Below are 16,668 nucleotides of genomic sequence, written 5' to 3' on the forward strand. Positions count from 1 at the left end.
AATAATATCTAATATTTCAAAGGAATATTAATATTTAATTTATTTCTATATCCACTTGTTGTGTCTCCCAAAATGCCTGATAAACATGATTTAAGTCCTGATGTCCTCTACAGTGGACATGTATGAAATCAATGCCCTGTTCTGGAACAGAATTTTTTTTTTTTTTTTTTTTGAAACCATAACGTTTTCCATAACTCATTTTCTCTCTGAGATGTTGCTTTATGAAATATAATTTGAAAAGTAGTCCGATTTAAATTATAATTACAATATATTATCATATTTCCATAAGAGTGCTACATTTGATCACTAAATTAATGTCAGACACTTTTAGAGACCAAGGAGAAGTTGTTTTCATGGTGAAACCTCCAAACATTTGGTGTCTCGGAAAAGCCCTGAATGTGCTCTTTACAGGACACCCAGGCTGTGAAGTGTGACATGTATGGTGTCAGAGAAATTCGCTAAAATATAATGTCCTCTACAGTGGACAAAAGTTTATTCCTGGGTCCCAGGAGGACATGACTGTTAGTTCTACTGTGTTAAGCACTTTTTGGTTAAGTATATATGGCCTTTGACCTGAGCATCCTTAGTCTGCATTTCTCTGTACATTAAATGTTGAAAATACCCATTACATCAAATATTTCTATCACAACTATTCAAATAAAAATGACCAAAATGCTGTTTAAAATAGTTACAGAATAGCAACTTCCCAAAAGTAAATATACAGTACTGGGCAAAAGTTTGTAAACATGACTATTTTTAAAGTTTTTGAAAGAAGCTTATCAAGGCTGCATTTATTTGATCAAAAATACAGAAAAACAAAACAAAAAAAACAGTAATATTGTGAACTATTATTACAATTTAAAAATAATGGTTTTCTATTTTAATATACTTAAAAATATTTATTTTTGTGATGCAAAGCTGAATTTTCAGTATTACAGTTTTCTGTATCACATGATCCTTCAATCAGATTGATTTGATTTGATACTCAGTTATTATCAATGTTGGAAAAGTTTTTAGTTTTTTTTTGGAACCTGTGATAATTTTTTCGGGATGGTGAATAAAAAGTTCAAAAGAACAGCATTTATTCAGTATTGGAATCTTTTGTAACAATATAAATCTTTATTATCACTTTTTATCAATTTAACAAATAGCCTATTAAAAGTATTAATTTTCATTTCTTTAAAAAAAAAAAAAAATATATATATATATATATATATATATAGGCTATATATATATATATAGGCTATATATATATAGGCCTATATATACACACATAGAGTATGTAAGAGCGTGTGTGTTTGTGTGTAGGCTACTCGTTATATTTTCCTGAAAGTTTCACTGGTACCAGAAAACATTATTGAATTTACTCTGCTCTAAAGTCTTCAAACCATTTTTTTTACATGTTTTTGAAAGAGGTCTCTTATGCTCACCAAAGCTGTTATATCAAAATACAGTTAAAACAGTAGGTGTGAATTACTACAATTTAAAATAATCTATTTTCACAAGTAATTTATTCCTGTGATCAAAGCTGAAATTTCAGCATCATTACTTCAGTCTTCAGTGTCACATGATCCTTCAGAAATCATTCTAATATGCTGATTTGGTGCCCAAAATACATTTATTCTTATTATCAATGTTGAAAACAGTTGTGCTGCTTAATTCTTAATGGAAAACATTATACATTTTTCCAGCAGTCTTTGATGAATAGAAAGTTCAAAAGAACAGATTTACTTGCAATAGAAATGTTGCTATTGTTGTAAGATTATACATGTCTTTGCTGTCAGTTTTGATTAGTTTAATGCGTTCTTTTTTAAATCCTCCTGACCTTACAGTTAAGCACAGTTTCATCAGCAATGCCTCAGTGCGCAGATTTCTTGTTTTAACTGATACAATATTGATTGCATTAGCCTAATTGATTTGCTCGAAATAAAACCGCGTTCTCGTTTGATGTCAGCGTAAAATAATTATTTTTCCTCCTCTCCTCTAGGTGGAGACTGACTAACCTCGTCATATATTCACTGAACTCTCGCGATATTACTGCGTCTCTCCGGCCTTCTTCCTTTTCCGGGAGTCTCTCAAGATGGTAGGTTCACGTCGTATTTGTGAATAACTAAACTACAATAATCCAAACGAATCTTCTATAAATATGATGCATATCAGAGTACACAATATGAATAAAGCATACTTAGGAATTAATGCATGTTTTCAGGCCATTATTTTTCGCCTGGGATGAATGTTTAGACAGATGTTCGTGCGATTAGTAGCTTCAGTCTTGCGGTCCAGTTCTCAGTCCAGCGTGATGGATTCTCAGGACTGTTAGTTTTTTATGTTCCTGCGTAATGTGATTAAGTAGGAAGCTTTTTTATTTTATTTGAGTAGTCACTGTTTATCTGTTGGTTAAGAAGCTAGCTGTCGAGTAAGGCCCGTGTAAAGCTGACGGTGGTTGTGATTCCCACAGGCGGACGCTGAGCAGAAGAAGAAGCGCACCTTCAGGAAATTCACCTACAGAGGTGTGGATCTGGACCAGCTGCTGGACATGTCCTAGTGAGTCAAGCCTATGTCGCTCACATTAAATGTAAAGGTTCCAGGGAAAGTGTGAAGTTAATGAATGAGTGAGGAGAGAAGCAAGGAGACGGTCACTCTAAAATGCCAATTGTCAACAAAAAAACTCAATAGAATTTACGGTTCTCGCCGTTTCAAAACCGACTTTCTTGTGAGGGAACAAAACATGTCCTGGCTGTTGTCTATGTAAGCTTGTTTCTGCCACAGAGTAAAAGAAATAATGGTAACTGACTTTAATCTTACAATTCGGATCTGTTTTCGCATTTAGTAATTGAGATTAATTCTAATAAGAAAAGTCTGAATTGAGATCTAAACTAGGGCTGTCACTCACTAGCGATTATTTTGGTAATCAAGTAGTCCTCTATTATTTTGATGAGTAATCGGTTATTTTGTGTGTGTGTGTGTGTGTGGACCTAAGCAAACAATAGCCTTTAAAGGGACTTAAAATACATGTCAAATAACATTGAGGCAAAAAGCAAGTTATCATATGGTTTAATAGAACCACTGTTAAAAATACATAATGTAAACAATTAGCTTGTGTCTACAAATGCCTGCAGAGGGCACCAAGGGCCTGGTGTTGTTACACGTCACAGCAGATCAAATCCTTGTTTAATATTGGCCAAACTTCATTCAGATGTTTCCTTATTAATCTTTAATATTTGGCCACTTTATGATAGAAATACTACAGCCACTAATTTCTTGAACAAGAATATGTGGACAACTGGACTTCAAAACATGTGAATTTAGAGCGAGGGTTTAAACTTTTGAAATCGCGGTGAACCGTTTAATTTTAAGAGTGACAGCCCTAATAAACATACAATTCTGACCTTTTTTTTCTTTTTTTTTAAAGTGCAAGAAAAGGTTTTTTATTTTTTATTCCGTAGCAGGTTTTTGAAGGAAAGTCAAACTGAGATGTAAAACCTTATTTCTGAGAAAGTAAATTGCAAGATGGAAGCTCAGAATTCTGAGAAAACAAGTCAAAATTGACAAAACACTGTGTCCTAACCAGACGCGATGCAATAAGATTCCAGCGACAATTTGTCTGTCCACACTAGACGCAACTCGACTGCGAGATGCGTAAAAATCAATCAAAACCCACAGCCAATTAGAACAGTGTGTGGGCCGAGTCTCGCGGCAAGTGCACGCCACCAGAAAGTAATCTTGACGGCACTTACAAGAAAATGGATAAGTAGGCTCTATAGTCAAATTCACAAATATGATTTCAAATTCATAAAGCTGGAGCACTAAATGATATTCAGAGTCACACTGCATTCTTTTAACATTAAATAAAGCACATAAACAGTACCTGAGATTATCATTGCCACACTTTGTGTTTGTTGTTTCAGCCGCGGTGTCGGAGAAAAATAGAAACCGTTTCTAAAATAGAATCGCCGCTTGTCGCGGCTGGTTAGGACAAAAACTCTTAACATGGAAAAGATACCTTTTATCGCGCGTTAGGACATGGTGTAAACGTTCTTATTACTGTCGATAGTTTCAGTTTAAAAAAAAGCTCAAGCTTGCGTTTCAGTCTCTAGGTTTTGCCTTGTGTATGAAACCGGGGGATAAAGTCATGATAGTTTTCTAAACCGAACTGACAGAAGTCAAAATATTTCCCTCTACCGCAGCTCAAATCTCATTGGTGTATAGGATGAAATGTCTTGTGATCAATAAGCTTGAACATTCAGGTTTCTTGAACTTAAAGTAAACATGCTATTCTGTGCTGTTTCCAGTCTAACTTCTATACTTGTTTTTTGCCGATGTTTTAATTTCAAGTGTCATTATCAATGATCTAATTGTGTTTGTGTAGAAATATTGTTAAGCTTGTTTTTTTTTGTTTTTTTCATTAGTGAGCAGCTGATGCAGCTCTACTGTGCCAGACAGAGGAGGAGGCTGAACCGTGGCCTCAGGAGGAAGCAGCAGTCTCTCCTGAAACGCCTCCGTAAGGCCAAGAAGGAGGCGCCTCCCATGGAGAAACCAGAGGTGGTGAAGACTCACCTGAGAGACATGGTCATCCTGCCGGAGATGGTTGGATCCATGGTCGGCGTGTACAACGGCAAGACCTTCAACCAGGTTGAAATCAAGGTGGGGACGAATCATGCACTGTTAAAAGTTTATAAATATGTACTAACAAATTCATTTCAAGGACTCACCCTGAGTCCCACAAAGCCATTAAATAGGACTGACATTGTATTGAATGCATTGTGAATGAATGCGTCTGCAGTGCTTCGTTTTTCTTTATAAATATATTTAATTTACAAGATCCACAGGCTGCAGCTAATGGTGTGTGTTGTCTGTTTTTCAGCCTGAGATGATTGGTCATTACCTTGGAGAGTTCTCCATCACATACAAGCCTGTTAAACACGGTCGTCCGGGTATTGGAGCCACTCATTCTTCTCGCTTCATTCCTCTGAAGTAAAAATTGACTGTAAATAAAAGCCTCCAAAACAGCCTCTGATTTTTGTCTTTTTTTTTTTTTTTTTTTTTTTTTTTTTTCATAAAAGCTGCATTTACACATTAACAATGGTTCTATTTCTCTGCTTATCCGTATGAATGCCTTGATTCCAGGCTGCAGAGCGTCTTTTTTTTTTTACCTCAGGGGTGACTTCAAATTACTGCCTGTGTGTTTATGTTGGCACAAATTCAGTTTTTGGTTGGGTAGCAAAGTTGTTTAAAAGTGAAACACTAACTGTTTATGTTTGAATAGTGATTGAATGATGTATTCTTTAATCATATTAAACCTAGAATATTACCAGATTTATGAGAACTTGATGGATTTTTTACTTGAACTAGTTCTTTCACAACATGCAATGCAATACGTAGTCTATCAAAGACTGCATTTGTGCTTCATATCAAGTCTCATTTAGAATTCATGTGGGCTATGTGTTGGTAGGCTAATGTCTGGATGTGAAGCAGACAGGTTTTTTTATGTTACTTAATCACCCTTTTTCGAGGGTGCAGTACCTTCAACATAAGACTTAACCTATGAAAGTATAAAAAATATTATTCTGCTTTCCACCACAGCTGAATAACTCAGAAATAGACCTCAACTGATAAACTAAATGCATAAAATAGATCCGTCTATTTACAGCAAATCACCCATAGTAACACTTTATTGTGAATTTTGAATATTTAATACTGAGATCATCATTTGTGTGAAATAAACATTTTTGAGCTGACAATTATAACATTTTATCCTATTACATAAACCCATGGTAGATATAAGAATGCAAACCATTTGAATAGGCTGGCGTTATCCGATTGTAAAAAAAAAATAAAAAAAAGCATCCTCTAAGGAACCTCATCTCATTCAAAACCTGGGAATAGTCAACCACTCTGCTCTGGGACAAACGTCCCTCTGAGCTTTTCCGTGAGTCTGTTTGCTGCAGTCATACATAGACCAACTGGCAAATATCCAAGGACATCCTACATTCAAATTGTTCCATTAAATATGTCCCACATGGAAGAGCAGAGCAAATTTAACACTTTTACATGTATACCGTAACTTTAGCTATTTCTTGCCCTTGGATCTGATGTCCACTGGGGCCTCTGTCCGAGTATTGATGGTTTTTGGTGCAGTTGTTGGTCTTGTTAAGTTTGTCTGAGATTTGGAGGGTGACTTAGGGGCAGTTTTAGGTCTTGCTGTGTCCTCTGGATGTTTGGTGGTGGTCTTTGTGGGGGCTGCCTCCTGTTTGGGTTTCGAGGCAGTTGCAGGCTGCCACAGGAAGAATTCATGTAAGAGAGTATTGACTATATCAGGGCACTCCATCATGACCATGTGACTTCCGTCATCAATGACCTTCAAGAACCCCAGCAAGAGGATCTACAAGAAGGTTAGTAAAGGAGGAAAGAGTTATTGATATGTTTTTGCTCACCAGCTTATCAAAATGTTTAAAATATCTGTGGTCTACTGCCACTTAAACTCAGAAACTCTATTCACAGAATCTCTAATTACAGGAGGAAAAAGACACAACTTCATGGACAAGGAACATAAAATCACTGTACCTCTGCCATGCGCTGGTCCTCTTGTACTGGTACAAACTTGTCGTACATGCCGTGAACCAGCAGAACAGGCACTGTGATTTCAGCGTGGTAGACCTCATCACCCTCCGGCCAGTACTGTCCACTCATCATGGACCGCAGAACGGAGGAAGACACATTGAAGGCATTGTTCTCTTTTAGTAGCTTCTTTTCTCTTGTTCCCTGATGGGCAAATCCAGCCCTTGAAGAAAGAAAAAAAGCATTTTTATTAGTAAAAAAAACATTCAATTAAATGGACATGGTGGTTGTCAAACATAGATGCTTGTGTTCAAGCTGGCAGAAAGCAAGGCAGGGACAATATGTCCTATTTACAATTATTCTTACATGAGGAAACTCCAGGTGAGGCACGGGGACAGGAAATTAAGGACACACGAGGGCAAGTTGAAGACAGAGCACAGACTGGGCTCGAGTGCTGTCGGACCTCCACCATTAATCATCACAACTTTATGAACTTGATCCGGATACTCATGAGCCAGGAAGGTACAAAACGAGACACTGCTCAAAGAAAGAAAATGCTCAAATTAGCGGGAAAATGTATCTGCATTTACCAGGCAAATGAGTAAATTTGCGGACCATTTCTCACCCATATGAGTGTCCAACTAAAATATTCCGCCTCTTTGCATATCGCTTGAAGATGATTCTAACGTCCTCAGCCAGAGCGTAAAAGGTATAGGCAGCAGGGATCTGAGGGGCCGAACTTGCACCATGGCCGACCAGGTCTGGGGCGATGACCTCATAACCAAGTTGGGAGAAATAGTCCAGTTGGCTTCCCCAGATATCCAGCGATCCCCCGACTCCATGTATGAAAAACAAGGCCACGTCAGGGTGAGTACCTTTGCAGCATGTGATCTTCCGCTCGCAGTCGATCACAATCGAGCGCTTGGGTTTGCGCCGTCTGCGCTGCACTTGCTGCAGATCCTGCTGGGGTGCAGGTTTGGTATCGGTAGCCTGTCCTGGGGCTGACCCTGGTGTGGGCTCGGTAGCCTGGCCTGCTGCAGGAGGCTCACAGTTGGAAACTTCCATATCCACAGTGTTGTCTCCGTTCTGATAGCGGACCAGCTCTGGATGGGTGGCTTCATTGACGTTCTCAATCAGAAGCTGTCCATTTCGGTACACTGAGATTTTGCGCTTGCAGCTCACAGTACCCCCTTCCCCAGTCCCTGGCTCCTCAACCACTGGTCTGTCTGGGATAATATGTCGAACTCTCAGAACCCTTCCTGGTTTCACCTCAACAAATTCGAAACCATCGGTGGGCTCGGATGATTCAATAGGGGCCACCACGTTAGTAGATTTCCCTGTAAAGCAACAGAATATTCCATCCACAAAGCTGGTGAGCATGGTGAACGCCTGGGGAAATAAGAAGTACATTTGTGTTCTCAAAAAATCAATGCTTTAGTACATGGACTTTTGTAAAATTCAGATTAGCTGACCAAGGATCCACACATTTATTTATTTAAGTTTATTTGAATAGGGACAAGTATGTTACATAAACTCATGTTACATACTACAACATTTTAGCCGAAGCTAATTCTCAATGTTCGTCCCTAATGGGCCTTTACATAAAATTAAACAATACAACATACTCGTGTATGATATTTTATTTATCTCCAGTGTGCAACAAGCTACCCAGTTCAGTCTTGCCAAAGCGTGACCCCAGAGCCTGATGCTGCCTCCACCATGCGTGTTGTTGGAAATTAAGTTGGATGTTGGGTTGTTTTTGCATCAAATATAATGATTTTAAGTCTTTTATCTACACTTATTCTTTCTCACAGGACCACAGACTTTTGGGAGCTACTAGCATCTCCATGAATGAGCATCTCCTTTCTCAAAAGCGGTGTCTTTCTAGCCACTCTCCCCAAGATGCTGAATCTGTGAAAATACACTCATTCTGCCTGTCTATATATCTCTTTGTGTATTGTATAGTATTGTGTGCACGTTACAAACAGTAATGCATACTTGCAGATTCGCAAACAGTTTCATGGGGCAATAATGATTTCATTCTTTTACAAGGTGTGGATTATATGGAGTTTTGGCTGCCCCAAACTAACAGTGCCTCAAAATCTGATTATAATTTGTACTTCTTTAATTTCAGATTTTTTACTTTAGATTTCATATTGCCTCTAAGATTGCTCCTCGGTGTGCCTTAGTGTTTTGGTCTGGCCTAAGTAAAAACAATAGGTTTTTATTTGTATAACTGACATCCATGTACTTAATGAAAGATCTTTTCTATGGCTGTCAGGTGAACATGTAAGTAGCCTACTTTGATAGAAGTGAATACTATTTGAAAGCGGTGTAATTAGTTGCATCAAAGTTGCGAACAGGCTTCGGCCTTGTAGGTTGCCTCCGATTTTAGGTATGATAAATACATTTATATTCCTTCACATTATTGTACAGTGAAATATCTTACCTGATTACCAATGTTCCCGATACATGAAAAAGATGGATCTCCGACTCCAGTACCGTCTCTTCCCAGTGTAATGAAATTGCGGGTTTGTAATCTGCTACCCTCAATCCAATAATCTAATCTAAATCGAACCTGTCCCACGCAATGAAAATCTTAAAATAAACTTCATGTGATGTTAAGAAAAAAACAAAACAAATAATAAGAGCAACAATGGGACTGTTTTTCGCTTTCATTTACTTCCTATTTTCCAAATCCATGTGCCAACATGGTCGCAGAGTAAGAACTTCAGATTAAAGCGGATTACACCTGTTGAGCATATGCTGTTACAGCCTCACTGAAAACGTGCCACTGACTGGCCAATTTTAAGTATTCAACCATAATCTCTTGCCTTGAATTTATTGACAGTGAAAATGTTTTAATTTCATTTTTATTTTGATTCTCAAAAACATTTGTGACCTCAAACATAGGAGTTGGGAAGGCTTCATAAGAACAAGAAGAACATACAATTGCAGTCATTGTGGAAACTTTCAACTAGATTTAGACTCAAGATGGGCTGGTCTCTGCACACAAGAGGTTTTAAATGCTTCCTTTACTCAAAACATTTTCCAAAGCCACAATGCATGCATGATTTTTTATTTTAATTTTTGTTAATGTCGATGGCTTCAATACATTTCAATCTTTTCATCAAGAACATATGAACAAACTTTGCCAGGAAACGGCTTGAAACTGCCGACTTAACGTGACATGGTGCCTCCAGCCACAGTGAAAACACAGTTTTACGGATGTTGTGGACTCTATTACGCCCCATGTGTAAAGCTTCTACTGTTTATTGGACCACAACCACAGTTCACCGACTCCCTCTGCAGGTTAAGAGAGGATGCTGCATAGATGCCCCTTAAATCTCAGGACTCCAACACAACTACAAACCCAGAAAACAAAGGAGAGACATTATTAATCTCTAACCTGGGAAAATCCCATCACACGCAGAAATGGACTGCAACTGAATCGGCGCGCAGGGATTAAGTAAATGATGGAGTGGGGCGTTTGAATGCAGGTGATCGATTAATGATTCCAGAGAAAGCTCATATGACAACAGGAGGAAGTGAGAGAGACGTTGACATTTGTAAGTCAACATTTGTATTTCTTCACATCATCAGAAATGTCATCCTCAATCTGTAGCAACAGATTTGCAGTCCTAACAGTGCATTCATGCACAAGTATGCACCTGCTAGGAAGACCGTTACATGACCAACACGAAACACTACATCTAAATCTGCCGAACGAGGCTGTACATTTCGGAATTTTCCCTTTTTGGACACTTGACTTGAGACCCTGTGTTTTTAGTTTTAGTGCCTGTGGCGGAGTATATAATGAAAGCAAAAATCCACAGCTGAGATTACTAGGGTGTTTTTAAACTTAAATTGCATTGATAGTGTCCTAAACAAAATCATAATTTTCACACGTCTTCACAGCAGACATTCCTTATTATGTGCTTGTTGAATACCGCAGTACCCGCCCCCTCTCACCCCCAAGCAGTTCAGAGTTCAGCAGAATCTTCGAAGCTGGCAGTGGAAACCCGTCGTGCCCCCACACATTCACAACTGGGCACTGACTGCATTAGGAAGCACTCAGTAAAATAATAAAAGCACACTGTAAGATAAGTGTTCCATTTCCTTCTTTCTGAGATGAATTCCTGTGTGGTGTGCGGGTGTTGTGTCCGTTGGAAGGGGGGGTCCTCTACGAGTCCTCGTTCATCTCCTGGCTGTCTGTCCGGGCGATTTTGCGGGGCGGTGCTGGGCTGCCACCCTCTCCTTCCGCTTGCTCCTGCTCTCGCTTTTTAGCTGCATTCTGCAGGACAAAAAAAAGAAAAAAAAAAAAGTTTAAATTCATCTTTCAGGCAGCTGCATTTCTCACCAAATTTTTTTATTTTTCCATTCCACTGTGGCGCTTTTCCATCATTTTTCCCATTTAAACTTGCACTTGATGGGCATGTTTGAAGGCCCTGATTTACTCGAAAAAGTTCTTTTCAATTCCTCCCTTAGGGGTAAAAGAACAGTACAACAGTATACTGTAACAGAAATATTCTGACGCCACACTGGCTAAAAGCTGCTGAGAGCGATGTTTAGGTGAATTTGTAAATATGTATAAAAAAAACACAGCAAAACTAACAGCAGTGACAAAAGCAGTTAAGAAAGCTTTGCATCGGATCATGGCGATGGCTTGCACAAGCTCTTAAATTCAGCTCTCCAGTCAAGTCACAGGAAAAATACAAAATCCAAGTTCTCCTAAACATGAGATGTGCATTTTATTAAAGGGGTTATGACATGAGAAATCTAATTTTCCATGAGCTTTTGACACATAAGAGGTCTTTGTACCATTAAGACATCCTGCAAGGTTCATAGCTTAAAAAGTTTCCCCACAGTACATTATTTATTTAATTATGTACCAAAAACAGCTTGTTTGGATATTGTGGGATCTGTGACGTCACATGGGCAAATACACTTACCTAAAGGATTATTAGGAACACCATACTAATACTGTGTTTGACCCCCTTTCGCCTTCAGAACTGCCTTAATTCTACGTGGCATTGATTCAACAAGGTGCTGAAAGCATTCTTTAGAAATGTTGGCCCATATTGATAGGATAGCATCTTGCAGTTGATGGAGATTTGTGGGATGCACATCCAGGGCACGAAGCTCCCGTTCCATCACATCCCAAAGATGCTCTATTGGGTTGAGATCTGGTGACTGTGGGGGCCATTTTAGTACAGTGAACTCATTGTCATGTTCAAGAAACCAATTTGAAATGATTCGAGCTTTGTGACATGGTGCATTATCCTGCTGGAAGTAGCCATCAGAGGATGGGTACATGGTGGTCATAAAGGGATGGACATGGTCAGAAACAATGCTCAGGTAGGCCGTGGCATTTAAACGATGCCCAATTGGCACTAAGGGGCCTAAAGTGTGCCAAGGAAACATCCCCCACACCATTACACCACCACCACCAGCCTGCACAGTGGTAACAAGGCATGATGGATCCATGTTCTCATTCTGTTTACGCCAAATTCTGACTCTACCATCTGAATGTCTCAACAGAAATCGAGACTCATCAGACCAGGCAACATTTTTCCAGTCTTCAACTGTCCAATTTTGGTGAGCTCGTGCAAATTGTAGCCTCTTTTTCCTATTTGTAGTGGAGATGAGTGGTACCCGGTGGGGTCTTCTGCTGTTGTAGCCCATCCGCCTCAAGGTTGTGCGTGTTGTGGCTTCACAAATGCTTTTCTGCATACCTCGGTTGTAACGAGTGGTTATTTCAGTCAAAGTTGCTCTTCTATCAGCTTGAATCAGTCGGCCCATTCTCCTCTGACCTCTAGCATCAACAAGGCATTTTCGCCCACAGGACTGCCGCATACTGGATGTTTTTCCCTTTTCACACCATTCTTTGTAAACCCTAGAAATGGTTGTGCGTGAAAATCCCAGTAACTGAGCAGATTGTGAAATACTCAGACCGGCCCGTCTGGCACCAACAACCATGCCACGCTCAAAATTGCTTAAATCACCTTTCTTTCCCATTCTGACATTCAGTTTGGAGTTCAGGAGATTGTCTTGACCAGGACCACACCCCTAAATGCATTGAAGCAACTGCCATGTGACTGGTTGATTAGATAATTGCATTAATGAGAAATTGAACAGGTAATAATCCATTAGGTGAGTGTAGATTTGCATATGACTGCCTCTAGAGCAAGACAACAGCGAATCATAGCACCATATGCTCCGCCCACTGGCATGCAGTCACTTAACGGCTGACACCTATCAACACGGATGAGAGCATCACGCCAAAAACAAATAGATTATAAACTCTGACGTGGTCTACAGTGGATAAGGTACACACATACGCATTTATTTTCTGACGTAATCGAGTCTGCTGACAACAGAAGAAAATAGAAGAGTGAAACAGTTAGTTTGCGTCTCTGTATAGACTTCAGAATGATCCCAGCATCAGGAAGTGGATGGTTTATTTTTTATGGCGTCCCGAATCACATCAGAGGACTACATTTGACTTTTTTTTTAGCAAATGCGCCAAAGTGTAATGGAGGGTACACAAATAAACTTTTGTTGATAAATGAAGCAGTCAGCTGGCTGTGACAGCAGCTACATCGCAATTGATACCGTTTCCTATGCAGTGACGTTAGCTAAGAGTTTGAACTGTTTTAATACACAACCGTTTTAAGACTGTTTTTATTGGTAACTGGTTTTATTTCTCTAAAGCCATATTTATTTGCATATTACCCCCCATTTTTTACACCTTGGTGAGATTCTCCTGGCGACCGCTCGGGTCCCTATCACAGAAAGCCATAGGTTTTTCAGTGAACCAAAAGAATGCATGAAGGGACTTGAATTTGTCCAATGGGAATTGATTGAATGGTTGTGGTTTGCTATTGCTGTGATCTCATGTGAGTGAAAGGTAGTCCTGCCCTCGTGCCAGTAAATACATCATCAGAGAAGTGAACGAATGTAGTGAATGAAATGAGTCAATTTATCCGTTGCTTTGTCAACCAAGAGCTTGATGAACACTTGCCTTTTTGTCCCACTGTTGATGAAGATAACGCAAAAGGATGTTTGTCTTCTCTGTGACAATGACTAAGAGGAGAGAAAAAAACAAACTAAAATTAGGCTTCAGACTGAAACAGTGTTTTAAGAGACACATCAGCTTTCATTTTACTGTGCAACACGGTTCTACATTTTAAATGGTTGTACAACAGGCCTTCGTCCATGATTTTACACAAGAACTCACTCTGCTCGGAGGGATACTCTCGTGTAGGCAGATATACTGACGGCCTTCTGTTCTGTAACACACAATAAATGGACTGTTAATGTGATTTAAACAAAACCTGAAAATGTAGCCTAATTCACAGCTGCAGTGTGAAAATGCACACTGAATATTCAGAAAGAACATTGCAAAATGAATCATTTAGGCCAGCAAACCTTACCGATGCTTTACATACGGAGTCCGCATGAAATCTGCTGAAGTTTGTCTTATTATACACAGGTAGTCCTTTCAGGAAATCTGCCTTCAAAATGTTAAGAGACAAAAAGAGGTTAAAATGCTTACTAGAAATATACCTGAAGTGCTACATTAGTACATTTGATATTGGACAGATCCTCGTCTAGAGGGGAAAGACATTTTCCTAGGTGTTCACTTATTCCGGAGTAGGTATTGAAGACATGATTCAGTGAATATAAATGATCTTTTACAACACAAATGTTTACTGACAGTTTAGATACAGACACGCTATTACTGAATGAACTACTGCACATAAAATAATCCCTGAAAAATATCAGTTGCCCATGATTGTAGATCGATTGATCACAATATCATCAGCCAATGATCTTATAGACTTGAAGTAGTCAGTGGAGCAGGACTCATTTAGCTAACAATCAATAACATGAGGAACCTTAATGGCACTTATATGAATACACATCTAAATAATACATCTTAAAAAAATTATCTCATTTCAGACATTTGCTGAGAGAATAAACTCATATCCAGATGGAGGATGATGCATGTCAACCTTTGGGCGTTGCCAGTCTAGTCCACTAGATCTGTAGAGGTTATATGATTGATTATTTTTTATTCGAATTCTTTTAAATAATATCTGATCGAAATAACACTAATAAAATGAATATATTCAGGTATTGACTGTTTAACAAAAGCTTAGGCGAGTCTCGCTCGCGCTTGTCAACATGCTAATACGAGCTAACACATTAGCATGACATGTGTGGTGTGATTTAAAGATAGTTCAAATACCAAATTACCTGATAACCATAAAATAAAAGTTTTAGTACGCCTAGTAACAGGATTCAACCATGATAATATGTTTATTTTAGGCTGTTGCTATAATAAAATTGTACATTAAGTAGTCATGAGTGTTTGAAGCGGCCTAGCATGCTAACTCTATAACCAAAGCAGCCTGTCAGCTGAAAACGACTAAAATATGATCTATGTAGAGCAGATTTTAGCATTCAACATGATATTTCAGCGCCCATTCCTTTACAACTGCGCGTAACTAACTTACTCATCTGAAACATGAAAATATGAAGCTGTGAGTGCAGAAACTTACTTTGTCCATGGTGAAGTCAGTTCAGTCCTGTAGCTGTTTGTGCTCAGACAGGCCTGAACACTGACAGAAATGTGAGGTTTGAACCCGGTTCCACTCACTCACTTAATGACTCACTCACTTACTTACTTACCTACCACTGAATACGACACTAAGACCTACACACAGAAATAAGCGTGTAAATACAACGAGCGACACAAATAAACAGCAGCTACAACTGAAAGCTACCGACTGACAAGTCTCTCTCTCTCTCTCTCTCTCTCTCTCTCTCTCTTTGCAGCTGCAAAAAAATTCCCCATGGTAACCGTAGTGTCCTTCAAAATACAATAATTAACGTTACTGCAGTTGTTAATTATATACTGATAATATACTTATGTTTCTCTTAATGAACCCTTGTATAATATAAAAAAATTGTGTTAAATCATTACAATTCACCAAAAATCACACTATGGGAAACAGTAAAACCAGCAAATATGTACCATTTACACTTTATCATGCATTACAAAGAAAACAAGCATGTGTTAAACTGTTTAAAATATATATCTTTAAACATTTTAAAGTCAACATGAAATCAAAGTTGACCATTCTTATTTTTCTTATGGAATATTAAAGTGTTTATTATAAATTATGTATCTGTGCATATATATATATACAAAAAAAAATATATATATATATATATATATTTAAATTTAATATGCCCTCATAATCTTAAATCAAAATAACTTACCCTCCCTCTTGCAGCGATAATGTCTTCTCTGATGACGCGTTAACTGGCGCGAGGGCGGGACAACCTGTCACTCAGATGAGATCCACCAATAGCGATCCAATCAATTCCTGATGGACAACATCAAGCCCCGCCCTACATTTTTTCTTGTTCGAGAAACCGTTTCACGGATATACCTCACAATATGTGAGAAAAGACTATCACAACTACCATTTCATTCATTCCTATTTTAAGCAGAAGTGTGAAAAAGCAGCTCTTCTGTGCGCTTTTGATTCCCAGCAAACTCAACGTGCATAAACTGATAAAAAATTATCAGTTCAATGCAGTTTAAGTTTCTTCAGATAAAAAGTGTCTGCCAATTGCATAAATGTTAATACTCAGAAAGTGACATAACAAAACACATTAAAAAGTTTTTATTTTAGGTCACGGCTGCCCAGCTGCAGTCAAATTGCCCAGCAAATATTATAATTAAGAAATTGTGTACGTGCATTCCACAAGATAACAGAGTATCAACATTTTGCAGGCATCATGCTCCTAAGAAAATTTCAAGACAAACATTACAGGGGATAGTTCACCCAAAAATGAAAATTCTGTCATCATTTACTCACTCTCATGTTGTTTCAAACCAGTATGGATTTTCTCTTCTGCTGATCACAAAACACAAGATACTTTGAAGAATATGGGTAATCAAACCGTTGATGAAACCATTGACTTCCATAGTTTTTTTCCCCCAGACTATGGAAGTCAATGAGTGCAGTCAACTGTTTGGTAACCCATATTCTTCAAAATATCTTCTTTTGTGTTCAGCAGAAGAGAGACATT

The 16,668-nt window shown here is 38.5% G+C and overlaps 3 protein-coding genes across 3 annotated transcripts; 1 reads left to right on the forward strand and 2 right to left on the reverse strand.

Moving 5' to 3' along the window:
* Positions 1-1,955: 1,955 nt before the first annotated feature.
* On the forward strand, positions 1,956-5,010 carry rps15 (ribosomal protein S15). Its single transcript, XM_084394402.1, has 4 exons — positions 1,956-2,083; positions 2,459-2,544; positions 4,410-4,644; positions 4,865-5,010. Exons 1-4 carry the CDS (start codon positions 2,081-2,083, stop codon positions 4,976-4,978), a joined length of 438 nt encoding a protein of 145 aa, XP_084250528.1. The 5' UTR covers positions 1,956-2,080; the 3' UTR covers positions 4,979-5,010.
* Positions 5,011-5,647: 637 nt separating this feature from the next.
* Positions 5,648-9,301, reverse strand: abhd8b (abhydrolase domain containing 8b). The gene is made up of 5 exons (XM_084394401.1): positions 9,008-9,301; positions 7,184-7,947; positions 6,925-7,095; positions 6,565-6,781; positions 5,648-6,382 (listed from the first exon to the last, which is right to left on the reverse strand). Exons 2-5 carry the CDS (start codon positions 7,936-7,938, stop codon positions 6,071-6,073), a joined length of 1,455 nt encoding a protein of 484 aa, XP_084250527.1. The 5' UTR covers positions 7,939-7,947; positions 9,008-9,301; the 3' UTR covers positions 5,648-6,070.
* Positions 9,302-9,417: 116 nt separating this feature from the next.
* Positions 9,418-16,089, reverse strand: dda1 (DET1 and DDB1 associated 1). Its single transcript, XM_084394403.1, has 6 exons — positions 15,850-16,089; positions 15,126-15,280; positions 13,995-14,075; positions 13,799-13,850; positions 13,583-13,644; positions 9,418-10,852 (listed from the first exon to the last, which is right to left on the reverse strand). Exons 2-6 carry the CDS (start codon positions 15,132-15,134, stop codon positions 10,742-10,744), a joined length of 315 nt encoding a protein of 104 aa, XP_084250529.1. The 5' UTR covers positions 15,135-15,280; positions 15,850-16,089; the 3' UTR covers positions 9,418-10,741.
* Positions 16,090-16,668: the final 579 nt, after the last annotated feature.

Source organism: Rutilus rutilus, assembly GCF_951802725.1.
Source record: "Rutilus rutilus genome assembly, chromosome: 22".
NCBI lineage: Eukaryota > Metazoa > Chordata > Actinopteri > Cypriniformes > Leuciscidae > Rutilus > Rutilus rutilus.

Coding starts and splice junctions, on each gene's coding strand:
- abhd8b (XM_084394401.1), bottom strand. CDS start 7,938: ATGCTCACCAGCTTTGTGGATGGAATATTCTGTTGCTTTACAGGGAAA. Junction 6,782..6,924: donor CTCACCTGGAGTTTCCTCAT/GTAAGAATAATT, acceptor TCTTTCTTCAAG/GGCTGGATTTGCCCATCAGG. Junction 6,383..6,564: donor AGGACCAGCGCATGGCAGAG/GTACAGTGATTT, acceptor ACCTTCTTGTAG/ATCCTCTTGCTGGGGTTCTT.
- rps15 (XM_084394402.1), top strand. Junction 2,545..4,409: donor CAGCTGCTGGACATGTCCTA/GTGAGTCAAGCC, acceptor TTTTTTCATTAG/TGAGCAGCTGATGCAGCTCT. Junction 4,645..4,864: donor TCAACCAGGTTGAAATCAAG/GTGGGGACGAAT, acceptor TCTGTTTTTCAG/CCTGAGATGATTGGTCATTA.
- dda1 (XM_084394403.1), bottom strand. Junction 13,851..13,994: donor ACTCCGTATGTAAAGCATCG/GTAAGGTTTGCT, acceptor TGTGTGTTACAG/AACAGAAGGCCGTCAGTATA. Junction 13,645..13,798: donor AGAGTATCCCTCCGAGCAGA/GTGAGTTCTTGT, acceptor CTCTCCTCTTAG/TCATTGTCACAGAGAAGACA.